Source organism: Callithrix jacchus, chromosome 4, assembly GCF_049354715.1.
Source record: "Callithrix jacchus isolate 240 chromosome 4, calJac240_pri, whole genome shotgun sequence".
Classification (NCBI taxonomy): domain Eukaryota; kingdom Metazoa; phylum Chordata; class Mammalia; order Primates; family Cebidae; genus Callithrix; species Callithrix jacchus.
This window is the reverse complement of record NC_133505.1, coordinates 40,720,298-40,740,191: the sequence shown is the minus strand read 5'-3', so window position 1 is coordinate 40,740,191 and position 19,894 is coordinate 40,720,298. Positions and strand designations below refer to the sequence as shown.

Sequence of the window (19,894 nt, the reverse complement as noted above, 5' to 3'; positions counted from 1 at the left end):
TTAGTGCACCCCCCCCCCCGACACACCTTTGCCCTGTTGTCAGGAAAGTCAAGCAATTAATTGCCTAGCAGGAATTGCCACTAAATGTAATTATCTCAGGTAGTTGCGAGACTTAGCTGTCAGGGTTGAGAGGTTTTAGCCCACAGGCCAGAATTTTTGAAGCAGGAATAAAAACCGGATTCTGCTCTCTTTTTGTAAGGTTTCTGGATAAATGGCAGAACAGGAGAGTTTTGCAGGTTTTGGCATAGCTCAACACAGTAACTATTCCAGCTACTGGCAAAGGTGAGCAGTTTTCTCCTTTGAAGGAAAAAGAAAGCTGTTACTTTTCTATTTGCTACATAACTGTTGGTAACTTACAAACAATGGCTTTGAACATAGGTGTTCAACTTACTGCAAACTTCCTGGAAAGAAGTCGGGGGAGTTTGTGGATGATTCTGTGTTGGTTGGTGACGGTTGTCATTGCTGTGGTCTTTCCTCTGCTATTAGAGTGAAGCAGGAGTTCCAGCCCATCCAGGGTTACCACTGTGGCAACTGGTACGTGCAGCAGCCCAGCTCTTACCTTCTTTCTGGCTACAGCTATAGCTGTGCAGTGGATGGAAATGGACAGAACTGTTTTACTGCACATGAGACCCCTCAACACACAGCTGGAACTTTGGTTATGTCTAAGGTATGCCTTGCTGGAATGAATCTTGTGTCATTCATGGGCCCGATAATAGTAAACGTCACTTTCCTATCTTCACACATTATTATCCTCTCATCCAAATTCCCACAGCCACGGCTTTTGCTGCCTGTTTTAAAACTAGAGAGTAAAGCTGATGATAGCCTCAGACAAACGTTTGTTCAGCTTTACTGCGGTGTACACTTGATACCCAGAAAGTCTCCTGTACACGTTTAATTTTTATGATTCGCTGAGTTTGGACATGTATAACCTGTAAATTCTCACTTGCAGATAATTTCTCATTCTCTTCCAGAAACAAAAGGCTGATGAAGTCTTTGTCTAAATTCTTGCTACTAAATTTTAGATGATCATAATTTGATAAATTTTACTCTTTAACACTTAATATAGGACAAAAAGTAGTTTTGGGGTTTGTTTTATAGCAATTAGATATAAACACACTTTAAAAAGATGTTGTAATACTTTGAATTACTAAAGTGACATATTTCTCAAATCACACAAAGATGTATTGAAGTCAGGGAAAAGCTCCCCCCACACCCCTCCTCCTTCCCCACTCCCTTTCCACTTAGAAGAAAGTACTGTTGGAGTGGATGTCTTCTAGATCTTTCCCCTGTATTCTTGCTAAAACAGCATGGTTTGTCTTTCTGTTTTGGTGGTTAGTGGATGATTTAGGCAAGAGTGAACTATGTAGTACATACTGTTTTGCTCTTTGCTTGCTTCTGCATAAGGAGACCTTTCTTTAAAAGTTGCCCATTTATGGTCTGCGCAAAATGGCTCACACGTGTAGTCCCAGCTACTTGGGAGACTGAGGCGGGATGATCACTTGAGCCCGGGAGTTTGAGGCTGCAGTGAGCCATGATTGTGCCGTTGTACTCAAGCGTGAGCAACAGAGTGAGCTCATTTAGATACATTGTGATTTTTAGCTCATCCCTTATCTGACGTTTTAAATATTTTCCAGACTTTAACAAACTTACTTATCTTCAAGCATTTTTCTGAGTGTTGATTTTTTCCCAAGAATTTATTTCTGGATGTGGAAGGGCTGGATTAAAGGATGTAACATAAAAATGTTTAAATAGCAAATTACTTAAAGTCTGCAAGAATTTGTACTTTTCATTATTGTGGTGGGTGTTCTTGCTACTCTGCATTCTCTCTGTATATGATCGGGCAATCTGATAGGCCAGGGAGGCATTTATCTATTACCGAGGGCAAATGCCTCTTGAAGTGTTTATTGGTATCTGTGTTCTGTGACTTTGATACCATCTTTCTAGTTTTTCTGTTGAGTTGTGTTCCTCTTGCTTGACTGCATAAGATATTCACAGGTTAGAGAAATTAACAATTTTTGCTCTAAATGTTACAAACGTCCCCCACCCTAGCTTTTCTCCTAATATGCATAGTGACACCGTTTGTGTGATGATCTTTGCCTTAAAACCAAACTTGAATTTTACATCTAGACCCTTGACTTTTAAAACTTACATTTGCTTTATATTATGATATTTTACTGCCCAAACTTTCATTTTCAATTTTTCTGAGGTCTGTTTTAGGTGTGCCTCTTGTATAAAATATGTTAGATTTCTTGTCATTTTTATCCCCCTTTTGGCCCAATACGGCTTTTTCCCTTTTAACAGATGTTTGATATTGAAGCACTTAAAACAATATATTTGACCACATTGCCTGAGGTTTTGTCACTCTTTTTTTTTTTCTTTCGCCTCTTCCCTTTTTGTTCTTTTTTGGGAGATGTTCTGTTTTTGGTGGTTACCCTTCTATCTTTAAATGGAGAAGTATAAGAATGAGTATATTACCAACTTCAGAAGTGAAAGTATTTGTTGATTTTTCATCACTCATGAGAAAATTGAGAAATGAACATCCTTTTTTTCTCACCTGGCTACCCCTTCTCTCCATTCCTCTGTCCATTTTTGTGGGCACATCCTGAGATTTTTATCTCACCCTCCAGCCAAATTATTACTGTAACATGCATTTTTTTGTACAAGAATTATATAAATATATTTTGTGGTTGTGGTGACCCCACTGTGCCTTCTGCCTGCCATCCTGCTGGGTGATCCCTGTTGGGAAGCTGCTGAGCAAAACTAAAGATGGGAAGGCTCTGTGGTAGCGCTCTTTCACTCACCCATCCCCATTTTGTTCTTCTCTAATAAAGTGTGTTCTTGCTGAGATGTCCTAGCTTTATTCCCTGCTTCCCCCAATGTGCTGTGCCTCTGTCCATAACCTTTATCTCCCCAAGTTAATGGGTTACCCCTCTGAAGCCCACTTCTTTACATTTTGGCATTGTGGATGTGGGTGTCTCCAACATGATTCTCAGGTCTTTGTGGCCCATCAGCACACTTTCCCAGAATATCTCTAGCTGAGGAAAGACTTATAAACGTGCTTTTCTTCTTCTTCTTTTTTTTCTTGAGACGGAGTTTCGCTCTTGTTACCTAGGCTGGAGTGTAATGGCGCGATCTCGGCTCACTGCAACCTCCGCGTCCTGAGTTCAGGCAATTCTTCTGCCTCAGCCTCCTGAGTAGCTGGGATTACAGGCACGCACCACCGTGCCCAGCTAATTTTTTATATTTTTAGTAGAGATGGGGTTTCACCATGTTGACCAGGATGGTCTCGATCTCTTGACCTCGTTATCCACCCACCTCGGCCTCCCAAAGTGCTGGGATTACAGGCTTGAGCCACCTCACCCAGCCTATAAACATGCTTCTTTTTAAAGGCAGTCAGCTGCATACACAGTGCCAGTGACCCTCAGACTAGAAAGATTTGGAGACTATCTGTCTCCAAATAGTTGCTGCTTCCCTCACCCTGGTTATTTAGCATCCACATTTGCCAGAACGCATATTGAAAGGAGGAAAATGTGAGGTTACTTAGTCTTGTATTATTGGAAAGGACTTGTGGAGGCATGGATTCTGGGTGTCTTAGCCATTTCTTTCCCTTATATAGAATTAGTTTTTAGAGATGATGTCTTGCTCTTTTGCCCAGGCTGGAATGCAGTGGTACTATCATAACTCACTGCAGCCTTATCTCCTGGGTCTCCTGCCCCAGCCTTCCAAGTAGCTGAGACTGTGGACTGCATGCCACCATGGCTGGTGTCTTAGCCATATCTAAATACAAAAATGACACATATTGTCTTTTGAAATTTATGGTAACCTGTTTTCCAAACCTGTACCTATTTCAGAGTGAAGGGGAGACATACTTTCAGATAGACCGAAAAGGAAAGATAGTGGATCTTTGGCTGTCAGTACCTTCTCATTCTTATTAGCAAGGGAAGCTTAATTAAGTGCCAGGAGCTAGATCAGCCCTTCCTTGATAGAGTGATTCCTTGGAATAGCTAGCCATACTTAAAAAGACAGGTTCCCAGCAAGTCTATAGCGGAATCGTAAAAATGTATGCTGCCCCAGTAGATCCAACAGAGTCTGGGTTAACCAACCAAGATTTACTTTGCGAGTGCCTCTGCAGTTCACTTTTCTCATTATGTAAGAATATGATTGGTTTGCTTTGCTGTAGCCTCTCATTTTCTTGAGCACCTCATATCCTGGTTCTTAGCTGAGCCATGGGTTTTGGGGATATGATTAGAGGGCCATGAGGAAAACGTGCTTATGGAGACTTTATAGATTGTATTCTGGAAGGAGGAGCAGAACTCTAGGTAGAGTCAGGCATGAGTACAGGAAATAAGGAGGCTGATACCAGGGACCCTGGTGTCTGGTTCCTAGCTCAGGCTCTAGGATGCTACTTAGGTCCCAAAAAATCCAAAGGCCAGAGGCCCCTGTTAGGCTTGCTGCTCTTTTGTAACAATTCTTCTGTGACTCAGTTTACCTCTTTCATAATTGTACCATGTCACCTAAAGATTCTTTCCATCAAATTCAGAATCTGATTTTAAGGGATTAATTTTCAATATTATTTTTATTTTAGATAGTATTTTAGAAGCTAGAGTTTTTCCCAATAAAGTATGTATTGATATTTAACCTTTAAGTAAAATTATTTTCTCATGAGATCCTTTTTTGTTGCAGGAAACCACAGCTCTAGCTGAAAACCAAGATGAAGACCCGCTAGAAGGTAACATAAACCTTGTGCTCAAGTGGTTGAAAACAAAACCCCATTTCCTGGTTTCTCATTCCCTCTGCTTGCTGGAAACCGGGAGGTTCAACTGGAAAATTTCCATGTAGGTTGCCTAAGCCATATTCTTCAGTAATTTCTCCTGTTTTTGGAAACTGGTTCTATGGGAACAACTTTAGCCAAACTACTTCTTTGGGCCCTTCTGAAGGACTGAGAAAGGGGGATGTTCCCAAACAGGAAGAAGATAATACGTTGCTTTTAAGCACAATTTCCTCTGTAAGTTTAGACTTTGAGGTAAATTATGCTTTAATTCTGATTTTCAAGGGAGAAGAGCACCGAGGCGATCGCTGTGGCCTCAGGGTTATTGGTTCCTGGGGTGCTTGTCAGGACAGCTCCTTAGTATCAGGCTGGTGGTGCTTCCTGTAGTTCTGAATCTGTTCTGAAAAGAACAAAGTTTGTCAGCCTGGAGACAAACACTCTGAATGTGTCTTATTTGAGGAAGGGAAGAAAATGTTTTGCCACTTTTAAGTAATAAGAAAGAAAAATAGAGGAGAAATTCAGAGAACGCTATTGTCTTTTTCTTATCACATGCCTGTCTTATCACATGTTCTTTTTATCTCTCTCTTGATCCAACCCCTTCCCCTACCAGACAAACGCACCCACTGTCTTTGTGACTTTATCAAAGAAGGGAGCATGTTGTTATTAGCCTTTGTAGCCCCTGTGACTAATTCAGAGTTCACATATTGGTAGGTGCTCGGTGTTTAAATTAAATCAAATTGATGTTGAAATCTTTAGATACTGGTGAGCAGTTCTAGTTTTTAGTACTTTGATTTGAGCATGACTAAAGGGTGCTTATTTCAGCTTTCTGGGATTTTTTTCAGGTTAAGTGTGAATCTCTCTTCCTGTCTTTGTCAGTTATGCAGTTTATTTATTTATTATTATTATTACTATTTTTTGAGATGGAGTTTCGCTCTTGTTACCCAGACTGGAGTGCAATGGCGCGATCTCGGCTCACTGCAACCTCCGCCTCCTGGGTTCAGGCAATTCTCTTCCCTCAGCCTCCTGAGTAGCTGGGACTACAGGCATGCGCCACCATGCCAAGCTAATAGTTTGTATTTTTAGTAGAGACGGGGTTTCACCGTGTTGACCAGGATGATCTCGATCTCTTGACCTCGCGATCCAGCGGCCTCGGCCTCCCAAAGTGCTGGGATTACAGGCGTGAGCCACTGTGCCCGGCCACAATTTATTAAAATTGATGCAGGATTTCTTGCTCCTTAGTTCAGCTAAATCTCTAGGTTCTTGTCTTATGACCAGGAAAAATTAGGCATGTGGACACATTGAAGGGTGAGTAGGGAATTTATTAAGTGAAAGGAAAGCTCTCAAGAAAAAGAGGGATCCTGAATGCAGGTTTCTACCTCACAAATTGAATATCCGGCCACTACACACAAGTTGAAAAGGCCAGGCTCCTCCCCTGCATAAGGCATGAATTCCTGGTGGTTCCACCCCATTCTTCCCGTGTGCATGTGGGCCCTTAGTCTGAGCCACTCCACATTGATTTATTTCCCTTACTGTGCATGTGTTAAGCGACGGAATTTTTCACCATGGGCATGTTTAGGCAAATCCCCTGTGCACAATGACTTGGGCAGGTTGGAGGTTCTCCATGGACCCTTCCCTATTTGCCTAGGCATTTGGGTCTTTTCTGCCTCTATCAGAATAATGGTGGTAAAAGTTTTCTTTTAGGATACAGACTGCCAGGGGATTCAGATCCCACCTACTAGCTCTGTAGTTCTAGACAAATTAATCTCTAGTGTGTCTGCTTCACTTTCTGTAAAGTGGGGACGTTGATACCTATCTCATAGGAAGTGTGGGCATCAGGTCTAAAGTACTTTTAGGTGGTTTAACAGTTTCTGCCTTATGATAACCACTCAGGTATTGGCTGGTCATAAATCAGGCACAGTACTGGTCAGTATACATGTGAACTTCTTAATTAGGTCTTGGTAAATCTGTTTATATCTATTGGCATTTCTCAAGGTGACATGTGCTCTTGCTGGCAGGATATAGCTCAGAAGCTTGAGGCAGTGGGGAGACAGGTTACCGCAGATAATCCTTCATGGATCAATGAGTGGTGTTAATAATAGCAGTGTGGGAATTTACTCATGTTCTTTTCCTGGGTTTTTATGTAATTGATAGGAGATGGCTCCTAAATTTTTTCTAGGGGCAAGAATAATTTTATAACACATTATTATCTGAACAAATGAAATGAACTTATGGCAAATACTTTTTTCATAATTAAAAAATAAAGTGTAAGTTCTTTTAGGCTGACTGATGGAGCCATGGTGCACACGTACACCTCTGGAGGGCCTTCTGGAATTAGAAAAGGTGAAGGAATTTGGAGACCATGGAAAGTGGAAGGCAATCAACCCTTTTGGTGCCTAACTAACCTGAGACATTCTTCTATTGTTTCTTATTCCGGCCTTAATTGACAAGGTCATTGGACTTTGTAACCAATCTTGGTCAACTTTGTAACCAACTTTGGTCAACTTTGTGACTCCAGACCCTACGACCCCCTCCCAGCTTGCAAAAGACCACTCTAAACTGTAACTTCTGTAACTTTCCACTGCCTACTGCAAACATATAAAACTAGCTTCTATCCCACTGCCCTCCACTGACTCAGCCTGCCCGCCCCCAGGTGAATAAACAGCCATGTTGCTCACACAAAGCCTATTTGGGTGGTCTTTTCATTCAGAGTGTGCGTTTTAACATAAAGTAAGTATGTTTTAAATAAGGCATCCTGATCAGGATGTAAAATAGGTACAGTGCTCCTGAGCATGTGTTTGAACTTTGTGGATCCGTTTATTTGCAGATTTTTTCCAGGAAATATATTGGAAACGTTTTTTGAGATTTGCAATCTTTTGAAAAAACTCAACGAACACAGCCTAGAAATATTGGAAACATTAAGAAATTGTAAGGTATGTCATGAATTCAGAAAATATATGTAGATACTAGTCTGTTTTATAATTTACCACCATAAAATATACAGAAATTGATTATAAAAAGTTAAAATTCACCAAAACTTGTGCATACACTTATAGGCTGTATATGATGCCATTTGTAGTCGAGAGAAATATATAAACAAATGTAAAAATGCAGTATTGAATTATAACTGCATAAAATTAACTGTAGTAACGCCATACTACTGCAATAATTTCATAGCCATTTCCTGTTGCTATCGCTGTGAGCTTAAGTGTTGCAAGTATTCTCTTAAAATGCTGCATGCAGCATTTTGGGAGGCCAAGGTTTGTGTATCACTTGAGGCCAGGAGTTCGAAAGCAGCGTGGCCAAAATGGCGAAACCCCATCTCCCCTAAAAATACAAAAATTACCTGGGCATCGTGGCGCATACCTGTAATCCCAGCTACTTGGGAGGCATAGCTTAAACCCAGGAGGAAGAGGTTGCAGTGATGGAGATAAAGCCACTGCACTCTAGCCTGGGTGACAGAGCGAGACTTCATCTAAAAATAATAGTAATAATAAAATATGAAGTGTGATGCTAATCATTTCCCCGTGAGCAGTTTCTCTCCCTGGTCAATTTTCTATCACACTAAAAGGTGATCTCTTGAAGTTCTTGTGTATTTTCATCATGTTTAGTGCAATACCGTAAACCCTTCCTAAACCAATGGAATGCATATGACATATCGCTAGTGATGCTGGGTGTGCTCCCAAAAAGCAGAGGGAAGTCATGTCATTACAAGAAAAAGTTGAATTGCTTGATCTGTACCATAGACTGAGGTCTGAACTGCAGTCATCACCCTTTCGACAGATGATTAATCTTGTAAACAGACCACAACAAACTTGTATTACTGATAAATACAGCATAGTACTGTAAATGTATCTTCTCTTCCTTATGATTTTCTTAATAACATTTTCTCTTCTCTGGCTTACTTTGTTGTAAGAATACAGTATACAACGCATGTAACATACAAGTACTTGTCAATTGACTGTTTGTGTCATCAGTAAGGCTTCCAGTCAACAGTAGGCTACTAGTAGTTACGTTTTTGAGTTGCTGGAGGGAGGCCAGGGAGGCAGCTGACGCTTCGATAGCCACACAAAGCTTGTCCTCTAGTTGAGTGGCTGAGGTGACACTGTAGCCTAGGGCGCCGTTACCCAGCTCGGCTGCCACCAGAGAGGATGCTAGAGAGAGACCAACGACCTGTGGAAGGAAGACTGCTCATCTGTCTTGGTGATTAGGGGAGGGTGGAAGGAGGGATAGAAGTTCGGCCGGTCCATATACCTCTAACTGCAGGACCAAAGTGACAGGCACGCAAGGGAAAGGGAAGGAGGCATTAATAATTTTAGATAAGGTTCCATTACACCAGAAATATCCTCTTGGTGGTGCATAGAGGGAGGATTTTACCTTTACTGTGGTGTTATAGCTGGGACTGGAGCTGCTGGCTGTCTCATGGCAGAGAGAGAAATTTTGAGGGTATACTTGGAACAAGGGGATATCTGTTAAGATGGTGCCGGGTCCCATAGGTGATTGTGACAGATTGAACCCAGACCTGAGGGGAACTGCAGCTAAGGGGGGGTTGCTGAGAGAGGCACATAAAAAGCAGTTGGTGATATTCATATCTTTAGTTAAATTTAACATGTTGGCTCCCTGCTGTACTAGAGTCAACGAAGAGAAAGACTGAGAGGTATTATCTGAGGGTTTGAATTGGTTAGTTAAGATGGCTTCATTTTACAGGATTGTATGGCTTACAGAACTGAGCTGTTCTATTGCTTCAGAGACAATGCGGGTATAGGACCGAAATATTAGCCATGTTCCCTGAGGGTGGCTCCAGGTATAATCTTCACAGACTTTACCAGACACTCCTGTATCCTAACGGCTGTGCCGGGGTCACAGATGTTGAGGGCTAAGGAACCATTGCTGAAGTGAGCAAGCATGTGGTTGGGACAGCTTGGAGGCTGTGGCTTGTGAATAACACAAGAGCTGTATGGGCACCCCCCATAGGTGGTGTGTCCCACCAATGACAGTAGTCCTTGGTTTGGTCATATAGAAAACACAGCTGAAAGTGAAACCCATGATTGCGACCGAGTATGGTGCTTTTACCATGTGGGATGAGGATGGAGACAGTAGACTGACAGCTGCCTGTTTGGCAGTTTGCCTGTGCAAGATTATGAGTCCTGGTGGTGGGGCCCTCAGTCCAGGATTCCTGGGATGCAAGGATCCTGGTTTGAGCTCTTGGAGGAGAACGCTGTCACCCGGCTGGAGAGGTGCTGCCGGGTGGAGGTTCTCTGGTCCTGGAATGACAGGGAGAGTGCAATTGGCATGCTCCCTGAGTGCTTGGCGGAGGAGAGAGAGAAACGAAAGGTAGGAGGCCAGTGGTGGTGGTCGCGTAGGGAGGTTATAGGAAACCAGGAAAGGCCGGCCGTACAGCAATTCGAAGGGGCTCAGGCCCGTTGGCCCCCATGGGGTGGTCCAGATATGGGCCAGGGCAAGAGGTAGGAGTGTGGGCCAAGAGAGTTTTACCTCAATAGCAAGTTTGGCCAAATGGTTTTTGAGGATGCCATTGGCCTGTTCAACTTTACCCGATGACTGAGGATGGTAAGGGATGTGTAGTATCTAGATGTTGAGGGACTCGGCAACGAGCTGGACTACTTGGGCAGTAAATGCTGGACCATTGTCCAACTGGATGGTGGCAGGTAGACCGAAGCGAGGGATGATTTCTGGTGTAAGAAATATCCCTAGGAAATAACTGCCACTGTGAAGGCTAATACCATAGTCTTTGGTTACTTAAAACCTAAAGTCTTGTTATCTTTAGGCTTAAAAGAAATTTGTACTTGTAGTTTTTGGAGCAGATTCCTCCCCAACAAAGGAACAGGGCAGCTGGGAAGATATAAGAACTTGTGCCACACCTCTTGCCTTCCAGTGACATATTTTGATTGGCAAAAGGGTTTGTTTTTGTTCATTTTTACCTGATACTCCTATAGCCACAATAGTAGTAGTGTAAGACAGTGACCCACCAGTTTGGATCATATGCCACCACTAGGTATTGCATGGGGGTAAACCTCATGATCTTTATAGACCGTTCTCCAGTCTGGGCCAGGTTTTAGACTCTGGTTTAGCTCTATCTTTTTCTTGCTCTCTTGCATGTCCTCCTCCATCCTTTCATTATCCCCGCTTTTCTTTCAACTAAGGCAGGTGCTAGTAAATCTGCCTTTTCTTTTGCCTCATGCCTTGCCCTTCTCTTAGCCCTGGTCCTGTGCAGGGAGGGCACAAAGCAGCAGAGTGTCTGCAACCCACCTGCCACCTTTCCAGTGCTACTACAAAATTTGCAAGAAGCAAGAAATGGTCATTTATCAGAATGATACATTTATTTTTATATTTTTTTAATATAAAGTGCTGCAGGCTCCAACGTTGCTCCTGGGCGTCTCAGGTTGCTCCTGGACCTCAGGGCCTTCGTCCTCTCCAATCTAAATGCAGAGACATTTGACATGAACATGTTTTGCAAAATGCGATACGTTCTTATTGACTCTGGTCACCCTGCTGTGCACTAGAGTCAAAACCTCTTCCTCCTGTCTAGACTTTGGTCCTTTGACCAATACCCCCCCATTCCCTCCCTCTGCCACTCTCCGGCCCCGGAGATTTGCCAATTAAAACAATACTACTAAAGACAGAATAAATATAGTAAAATGCAAGAAGTGCGGCTTCACCGCCCACCTACTTACTTTTTCTCTTGGGTGGGCCCTCTTACTCTGCCTCTTGGGTGGACAGAGGCAGCAACAGCATCTCCTTATTATGGCAATGCACCTTCGGGCAGCCCTGCGGCAGCTCCAGCCTCTTGTTGGCTGGGTCAACACAGCCTCGGGCTGCCCAGCTTGGAGGACGCTGCCTTCGTGTCCTGGTTGTTGAGCCACGGTGCTCTGGGTGGTGATCTGGGTGGAGGCGGCCGTGAGGTTATGCGGGAGGGCTGGTTGAGCCAAAGTTTCTAAATTTTCGCTGCCGGTGGAGCACTTGGTGAAGGCTGCAGACACGAGGTCACGCTGGGGGGCTTGCTCTGCCAAGGTTTCTAAAGCACCACCACCGCCTATGGCGCTTACGATGGAGGAGGCCACACGGTCACACTGGAGGGCTTGCCGTGCCAAGTTTTCTACATCTCCACAATTGCGCTCGATGGTCAGGGAGGCCGTGGGGGCATGCTGGGGGTCTGACTTCCTGTGAAGGCCGGCAGGTGAACTGGAAATCTCAGTGACTAAACATGTAGGATCCCCAGGAGCAAGAGACTGTGGAGTGGTAATGGATGGCTTTTTTTCCCCATCTACAATACGGTAGGTGGCCATGGGATAATTAAAGACGTTGTCTTCGATTGCCTTTACGATGTTTTCTGGCTTCAATCCCATGGCCACCAAGAGCCTTATGGTCTCACAGTTCGGGTGGTCTTCAATCAGCTCTTCGTACGTCGCTGGAGGCAAGTCCTGGCCGTTGTTCACCCACGGGTCCCTCAAGACTTTGTCTACTGTCGGCCGCTCATTGGGATTAGATATCAAAAGGTTTTTAATTAGGCTTTTTAGGCCTTCTGAAAAATAGTGCCGAATAACATACTGGCCAGATAGAATGAGGGATATCAGTTGGAAACGACTCACTGCGAAGAAGGGCAGACTGTTGGACACCATCTGGTATAACGTGACGCCTAGGCTCCATATGTCCATGGCGGGACATTCATAGCCCTGGGCCCCAAAGAGTTCTGGGGCCATGTAGGGGAGGGTCCCATGACCTGCTCTCAGCCTCTGCCCCTCATGATAAATCGTGGCTGATCCAAAATCGGAAATTTTTATATGTCCTTTACCGTCTAACAGCATGTTGTCAGGTTTTAGATCTCGGTGAGCGATTTTTCTTTTGTGGAGGTAGCTCACGGCGGACAGCATTTGTTGGAACATGCCTCGGGCCTCCTCCTCCTTTATGATGTTTTTATCGAGCCAGTCGGCCAGGCTTCCTCCTTCTGCGTATTCTAATACCAGCTGGCACGCCTCTCTGGTATTAATGATCTGGTAAAGCCGAATGATGTTACTGTGGCTCACCGACTTTAAAATAGTCGTCTCTCTGTGGCTAGAGAGGAGGCCGGTTTTGTTGATTGTTTTCACCGCCACCCGGGTGCCAGTTATTAAATGCCGGGCCAGCGTGACCTCGCCAAAGGCACCACGGCCTATGAATTTCAGTATTTGATAGTAAGGTGGCCGCAGGGCAGGTGAGGTGGAGGCCACTCCCTGCTTCATGGTATCTCTAGACACACTATCCAAGTAACTACTCTAACTCTACAGTAAACAACACTACTTACTATCCCAAATACACTAAAACACTAAGCAATACTAACTATATTAACTATGCTAACAACGCTACCCAGAAAAAACAACGCCCCTCCCACAAAAACTCCCCCCACCACCCCAAACAACTCGTAATCACTAAGCTGGTCTGAGTCCACAGGTCACCAAAAAAGCTTCCAGGGATTTCTCAGACCAAAAACCATGACCCAGCCAAGGCCTTATATAGGCCTGTCTGTTATGACATCACAAAGGCTTTTCATGAGCTCAGAGCAAAGCAGGGGCCAATCATGGCTGGGGATCTTTCACAGAGGTTTTCTCTCTTTTGGTCCCCAAAACATCTTCCTCTTTTAAAAAGTAAGTGCTTTTTGTCTAGATGGATTATAGAGATTGATATTTCGTTTCCCAGCTATTTAAACTGGTACAACGCTTCAACAGCATTTTCATTTGTAGTTCCTTTTTCTATATTTATTGTACTCTTAAGTTCTGGGGTACATGTGTAGATTGTGCAGGTTTGTTACATAGGTTTAACGTGCCATGGTGGTTTTCAATCATTTGTAATTTCAAAATCTGAAATAGCTTTTGGATTTTGAAGATCTCCTCATGTCTACATGCAAAATATTCAATTCCTTTTCTTTCATCTCTCAATGGTTGATGTCAACCATTGAGAAGGGAGAGAATATTTTTTTTTCCTTGTAGGGTTTTTCCTTCCTCATGTGGTTGAGATTATGTAATGGACACAGAGGAAACAGACATACCCTACCCTCCATGAGCCCATAGCCTCTTCAGGAAGGCCCCCCAGCCATGAAGCTCCTTCAGCGTGAGAAGCACCAGGTGAAGTGGGGCCAGAGAACAGTGGCCTGGGCCTCAGGTCAGCGCTGGTGAGGGAAGAAGCGGGGCTCTCTGGAGGCCAGTGTGCTGAGCCCTGCGGTGTGAGGAGGGGTCGCCTAAGTGAGTAGGGACAAGGGCAGGAGGGTAGCCTCTGTGAAGGCCCAGGATGATCGAGGGTGGCTCTCTGGAGGGATGCACTAGTCTGAACGAGTGACAGGGGCCAGGTTGGGAGGGATTGAGTCCCGCTGCTCACAGCACCCCCCCAACCAGTCTACATCTCTGCAGCTCTCTCACCACCTTCCCTACTTCATTGATCTCCATTGCACTTAGCAACATCTGACATTTGCATATTTCACTTGCATATTTCTTTGTCAGACTCTTGCATATAAACTTCACGAAAGCAAGTGTTTTACATGTTTTATTTACAGTGGTATCCACAGTACCTAGGACAATGGATAGATACATAGAGGACACTCGACTAATATTTCTAATATTTCAATGAATAAATGAATGTTTGAATGAGAAGAAAACTCAGTATCAGAGTGAAACAAACAAGAAATTACTAAAGTGAATTGATTAGAGTTTTTTGGGGGAAATTTTCTCATTCCCGGGACGTGGCGTGTGCACGTACACACAGCCAAGTAAATGCTATGGTGAAATTAGACTTACTTTCTTACATCTTCAGGCTGTCTCATAAAGTATTTGAGACTCTAGGATTTTCGCAATAAACTTGCTGATGCAGCTGAGTTATAATATGACAGAATGGATTTGGGCACTAGTGTTATGCTTGAAATGTAACAATGCGGTTGGTTTCTAAAGGAGTAGTTGGTGACATGGTGAAATCACTGGTTGCCCCGATAGGATAAGGCCAGCAGCCCCTGTGATCTAGCCATGTTGATAAGGATAAGGATTCCACCCAGCTGTTTTCTTTAGGGAGCCGCCCTGGCTATCTCCCTATAAGAGCCTAAAGAAACAGTACAAGCAGCTACCATTGCACCAGCCAGGACTGCTCCTGGAAATGCCATCTCCCACTGGGCAATAAAGGACTCCACTTTTCTCAGGATCTGCCTGTGCCCAACCCTTATCTAGAACAGAAAGAAACCATAACCCATAATTTCCCCCGAGGATTCCAGCACCTCCCCACTCACTCCCCTATGAGTCTCAGGAAGACAGGTTTGTTTTCCTGTGAGAATCCGTCTCTTTGCAAAAGGTCTGTTTTCCCAAACGAAAAGGAATTTGCTTCAGTTGTGCTTCTGGAACTAGAAAGCCAGGTCTTCAGCAAACTATTGTACAAAGGGATAAAGTCACAGTTGCCATGACCTCAAAGTAACATCAACAAATACTTACTGGGTGTAGGACATTGTGCTAGCTGCCGTGAGGGAAGAAGAATGGATATCTTTCCAAAGATCTTAAGAGATACAGACTCATTTTCCATTAAAAACTAATTACTTGGCCAAGCATGGTGGTTCATGCCTGTAATCCCAGCACTTTGAGAGGCCGAGACAGGAAGATCCCTTGAGCTTAGTTCAAGACCAGCCTGGGCAACATGGTGAAACCCCATCTTTACAAAAAATACAAAATTTAGCCAGACTTGGTGACTTGTGCCTGTGGTCCCAGCTACTTCAGATGCTGGGATGGATGGATCACTTGATCCAGGGAGCTAGAGGTTGTAGTGAGCTGAGATTGTGCCACTGCACTCTATCCTGGATGACAGAACAAGGCCCTATCTCCAAAAACAAAATATACTAAGCACTGAGCTCTGTGAGGTCGTCAGTATCATCAAGAGGCTTAGCTTTGTATGAGCTCCATTCTGAGAACCTGGGAGGGTTGAGTCTGTGCCAATATCCTGCTGTGCTGCGGGATGGAGCCAAGCCTTGACCTTTTGGGTTGCCACCAGAATAAAGCTGCAGATAGAAAATGGGGGGGAGGGGGGGAGTGGAAGAAGGAATCTCAGAGGGGAAGAAAGGACCTCCAGCTTCAAATTGAGACAATTTTACAAAAACGTAATGAAGGCTATGCACCACATTCAGGTGTATTCCAGATCAGGGGTTGGCAAACTATGACCCATCCCAGCTTTTGTATGTACCGTTTGATGGGAAGGCAGACACAATTCATTTTTTTTTTTTGTTATCTATGATGCTTTTGTGCTTCAGAAGTAGAGCTGAGCAGTTATGATACATACCGTATGGCCCAAAAGTTAAAACTATTTACTATCTGGTCCTTTACAGAAAAAGTTTACCAACCTTTGGTTTTGAACATGAACAAGAGTTCTGCCAGTCTGATGTGTACTTTTGTTCAGACGAGTAAGGTTACTCCAGGGATTTCCAGCTGTTTCCTTTCTACCTATTCCCCCTCATTGAAATTGCCTGTAATTCCCCCAGCTGCACTCTCCTGTAACATTAGGCAGAGAGATGGAAGGCTGTATGCACTTGGAGCTACACACATCTGTGCAGTGGGTTACATGAAGGGGAGATTAACACCAGCTTTTTTTTTTAAGACAGGGTCTTGCTCTGTCACCCAGGCTGGAGTGCAACGGCATAATCATGGCTCATTGTAGCCTCAAACTCCTGGGCTCAAACAATCCTCCCACCTCAATCTCCCGAGCAGCTAGGACTACAGGCATGCACCACCATACTGGGATAATTTTTAAATTTTTTTCTAGAGACAAGGTCTCACTGTGTTGCTCAGGCTGGTCTGGAACTCCTGAGCTCAAACAATCCTTCTGCCTTGGCCTCCCAAAGTGCAGGTATACAGGTATGGCCCACCGTGCCTGGCCAACACCAGCTTCTTTAGAAATGAAAGACCATGTGAATACATTTTAAGAAAAGCAGTTTCCTGTATTCTTCTGTAAACATTGAGAATTTATTTTATTTTTCCTCCAATGGCCTATGTGGTTGATCAATAATCACAGTAATTTTCATAACATTGTATGGTTTGGCATGACATAAGTAAAAATAAACCCAGAAGCCATCATTCTCAGCAAACTAACACAGGCACAGAAAACCAAACATGGTATGTTCTCACTTAGAAGTGGAAGTTGAACGAAGAGAACACATGGACACAGAGAGGGGACCAACACACACCAGGGCCTGTCGGAGGTAGGGGGCGAGGGGAGGGGGAGCATTGGGACAAATAGTATTGTAACCGAGGTTTAAAACCTAGATGATGGGTTGACAGGTACACCACACCACCACGGCACACATGTATCTATGTAACAAACCTACACATTCTGCACTTGTATTCCAGAACTTAAAATAAAAATAGCTAACATGTATTGAGCTCTTACTAAATGCCAGTCCCCATTCTAAGAGTTTTATGTAAGCTGTCCTATTGAATCCTCATTATTGCCGCAAGAGATAAGGACTCTCATCACCATCATTTTACAGATGAGCAAACTGGGGAGGAGAGGGGTTAAGTAATTTGCCCATGGTCAGACACACAGTAAGTAGAGAAGCAGGGTTTCAAACCACTCCTGCGCCATGACCTTGGCCACTACATTCTGTACCGCTTGCCTCAAGAAATGTGAAAATAAACAACTAAAAAATCTAATTGGGAAGTAAATTCTCATCAGACATTCAACATTTAAGTATTTGTCAAGTGCTAATACCAAATGCTAATATGGAAGGACAATGTTAATTTTTATCTACATTGATCTATGATTTTTCAGATAAATATCTTGAAACTAAATTTTTAAAACCTGTAACTTTTAGTAATTTCTATTCTCTTCTGGGTCTTTATTGGACTTTGATTTCTTTCTTTCTTTTTTATTGGGAAGCATTTCTACATCATTCTTATCAAACTCAACTATATAAGATTGTCATAAACTAGTGATTTTCTTCTCATTACATCTGAAACACACACAGTGAGAAAAAGCAAGATCACTACAATCTTTTTCAATATTTTATTTAACTATATTTGCCAAGATACTTGCAAAGCCTGTGGAGGTCTAGGAACAGCATCTCCAGTCACCAATGTTTCTTTTCTTGCGCTTCAATCTCTAGTGATTGATCAGGGGCCTCCAAGTAGCAAGTTCTTTGTTTGGGGAAGGGATCAGTGAACAATGTAACTCATTCCTGACATTTCAGTTAACAACTTTGAAAGAAAAGGTTTTTAAAATCCAATGAAACTCCTAAAAAATAATTGACTTTGCTTCTGCCCCCATGTTCTCCTCCAAAGAATCACACCTGAAAGTTTCCAATGATTCCACCAGCGAATTTCCCTCCTGTTTTAATTAACATTGTAGGGTGGAGGTCCTATACGCTGGAGACTTTTATATCTGTGTTTGATGTTACAACAAATAGAATTTGAAAATATATATATATATTTTTTGAAAAGGAGTCTTGCTCTGTCACCAGGCTGGAGCACAGTGGCGCAGTCTTGGCTCACTGCAACCTCCGCTTCCTGGGTTCAAGCAATTCTTCTGCCTCAGCCTCTCAAGTAGCAGGGACTACAGGCGGGTGCCAAATGCCTGGCTAATTTTTGTATTTTTAGTAGAGCTAGGGCTTCTCCATGTTGACCAGGCTGTTCTTGAACTCCTGACCTCAGGTGATCCATCTGCTTTGGCCTCCCAAAGTGCTGGGATTACAGGCATGAGCCACTTTGCCCAGCCAGATTCAATGCACTCTCTATTAAAATACCACTGGCATTCTTCATGCAAATAGCAAAAAATGACTGGGTGCATGGTGGCTCATATCTGTAATCCTGGCACTTTGGGAGGCCGAGGTGGATGGATCACTTGAGGTCAGGAGTTCAAGAGCAGCCTGGCCAACATGGTGAAACCCTGTCTCTACTAAAAATACAGAAATTAGCCAGGCATGATGGCGTGCCTGCTTGTAGTCCCAGCTACTTGGGAAGCTGAGGTGGGAGAATCACTTGAACCCAGGAGGTGGAGGTTGCAGTGAGCTGAGATTGTGCCACTGCACTCCAGCCTGAACAACAGGGTGAGACTCCAGTCCCCCCCCCACCAACCCCCATCAAAGAAAAAAGAGAAAGATATATTTTTCAGCATGGTGACTATAATTAATGAAGAAATATATTGAAAAATACAGACTAGTTCGAAGGTAGTGAGTTATTGCAACTGGTTGTTGAGTCAATTGTGAACTGAACTTTTTGTTCTACTCTTTCCCTGCTTCTTACTGCTGCATTTGACTAGTCTTAAAGAGAAGGAAAAAGGAAAAATAAAGAAAAATACAAAGAGGACATTTAGTGTTTCCACTACAAAAATGAAAAATAACTGTGAAGTAGTGCTTTTGATGATTCACCAATGAATGTACACTTGAAATGTTATGTTTCAAAAAGCAAAAAACAAAAAAGAAATGTTGTACGTGATAAATACATATCGTTTTTTTCTGTCAGTTTGAAACATTTAGAAATTAAAGAATAGATAATGTGAAACACAAAGCTATTTATTTAGGTAGTTTAAAATTTTTTAGTAGCCAAATTAAAGAACCAACTCAAGAGACCGGTGAAATTAATAATGTTTCTTTCTTTCTTTTTTTTTTTGTGACAAAGTTTCTCTCTTGTTACCCAGGCTGGAGTGCAATGGCATGATCTCGGCTCACCGCAACCTCCACCTCCTGGATTCAGGCAATTCTCCTGCCTCAGCCTCTTGAGTAGCTGGTATTACAGGCACACACCACCATGCCCAGCTAATTTTTTGTATTTTTAGTAGAGACGGGGTTTCACCATGTTGACCAGGAGGGCCTCGATCTCTTGACCTAGTGATCTACCCGCCTTGGCCTCCCAAAGTGCTGGGATTACAGGCATGACCACCGTGCCTGGCCCAATAATGTTTCTTACTTAACCTAATATCTGGGATGGACTGAATTTGCATTCTTTTCCCTTGCCAAATTCATATGTTGAAACCCTCACACCCAATGCGATAGTTTTAGGATGTGGGTCTTTAGAGAGGTGATTAGGATTAGGTGAGGTCATCAGGGTAGGGTCCTTATGAATGGAATTGGTAACCTTACAAGAGTCACAAGGGAGCTTGATTCCTCTCTCTGCCCTCTCCCAT

General features: G+C 43.4%; 2 protein-coding genes across 6 annotated transcripts in view; one reads left to right on the top strand and one right to left on the bottom strand.

Moving 5' to 3' along the window:
- Positions 1 to 19,894, top strand: part of LOC100405614 (putative uncharacterized protein C6orf52) — a 29,932-nt gene that overhangs the window by 2,960 nt on the left and 7,078 nt on the right. For 3 of the 5 annotated variants that reach the window (XM_078368945.1, XM_078368943.1, XM_078368944.1), the window contains exons 2-4: positions 200 to 282; positions 487 to 667; positions 4,684 to 4,729. In XM_078368945.1, coding sequence (XP_078225071.1) covers positions 212 to 282; positions 487 to 667; positions 4,684 to 4,729 — 298 coding nt within the window. In that variant the 5' untranslated portion in view covers positions 200 to 211. The remainder of the gene's footprint in view (positions 1 to 199; positions 283 to 486; positions 668 to 4,683; positions 4,730 to 19,894) is intronic. The other 2 variants (XM_078368946.1, XM_078368942.1) reach the window with 1 other exon arrangement.
- On the bottom strand, positions 11,063 to 13,244 carry LOC100391832 (serine/threonine-protein kinase MARK2-like). The gene is made up of 2 exons (XM_035297636.3): positions 11,458 to 13,244; positions 11,063 to 11,202 (listed from the first exon to the last, which is right to left on the bottom strand). Exons 1-2 carry the CDS (start codon positions 13,000 to 13,002, stop codon positions 11,119 to 11,121), a joined length of 1,629 nt encoding a protein of 542 aa, XP_035153527.3. The 5' UTR covers positions 13,003 to 13,244; the 3' UTR covers positions 11,063 to 11,118.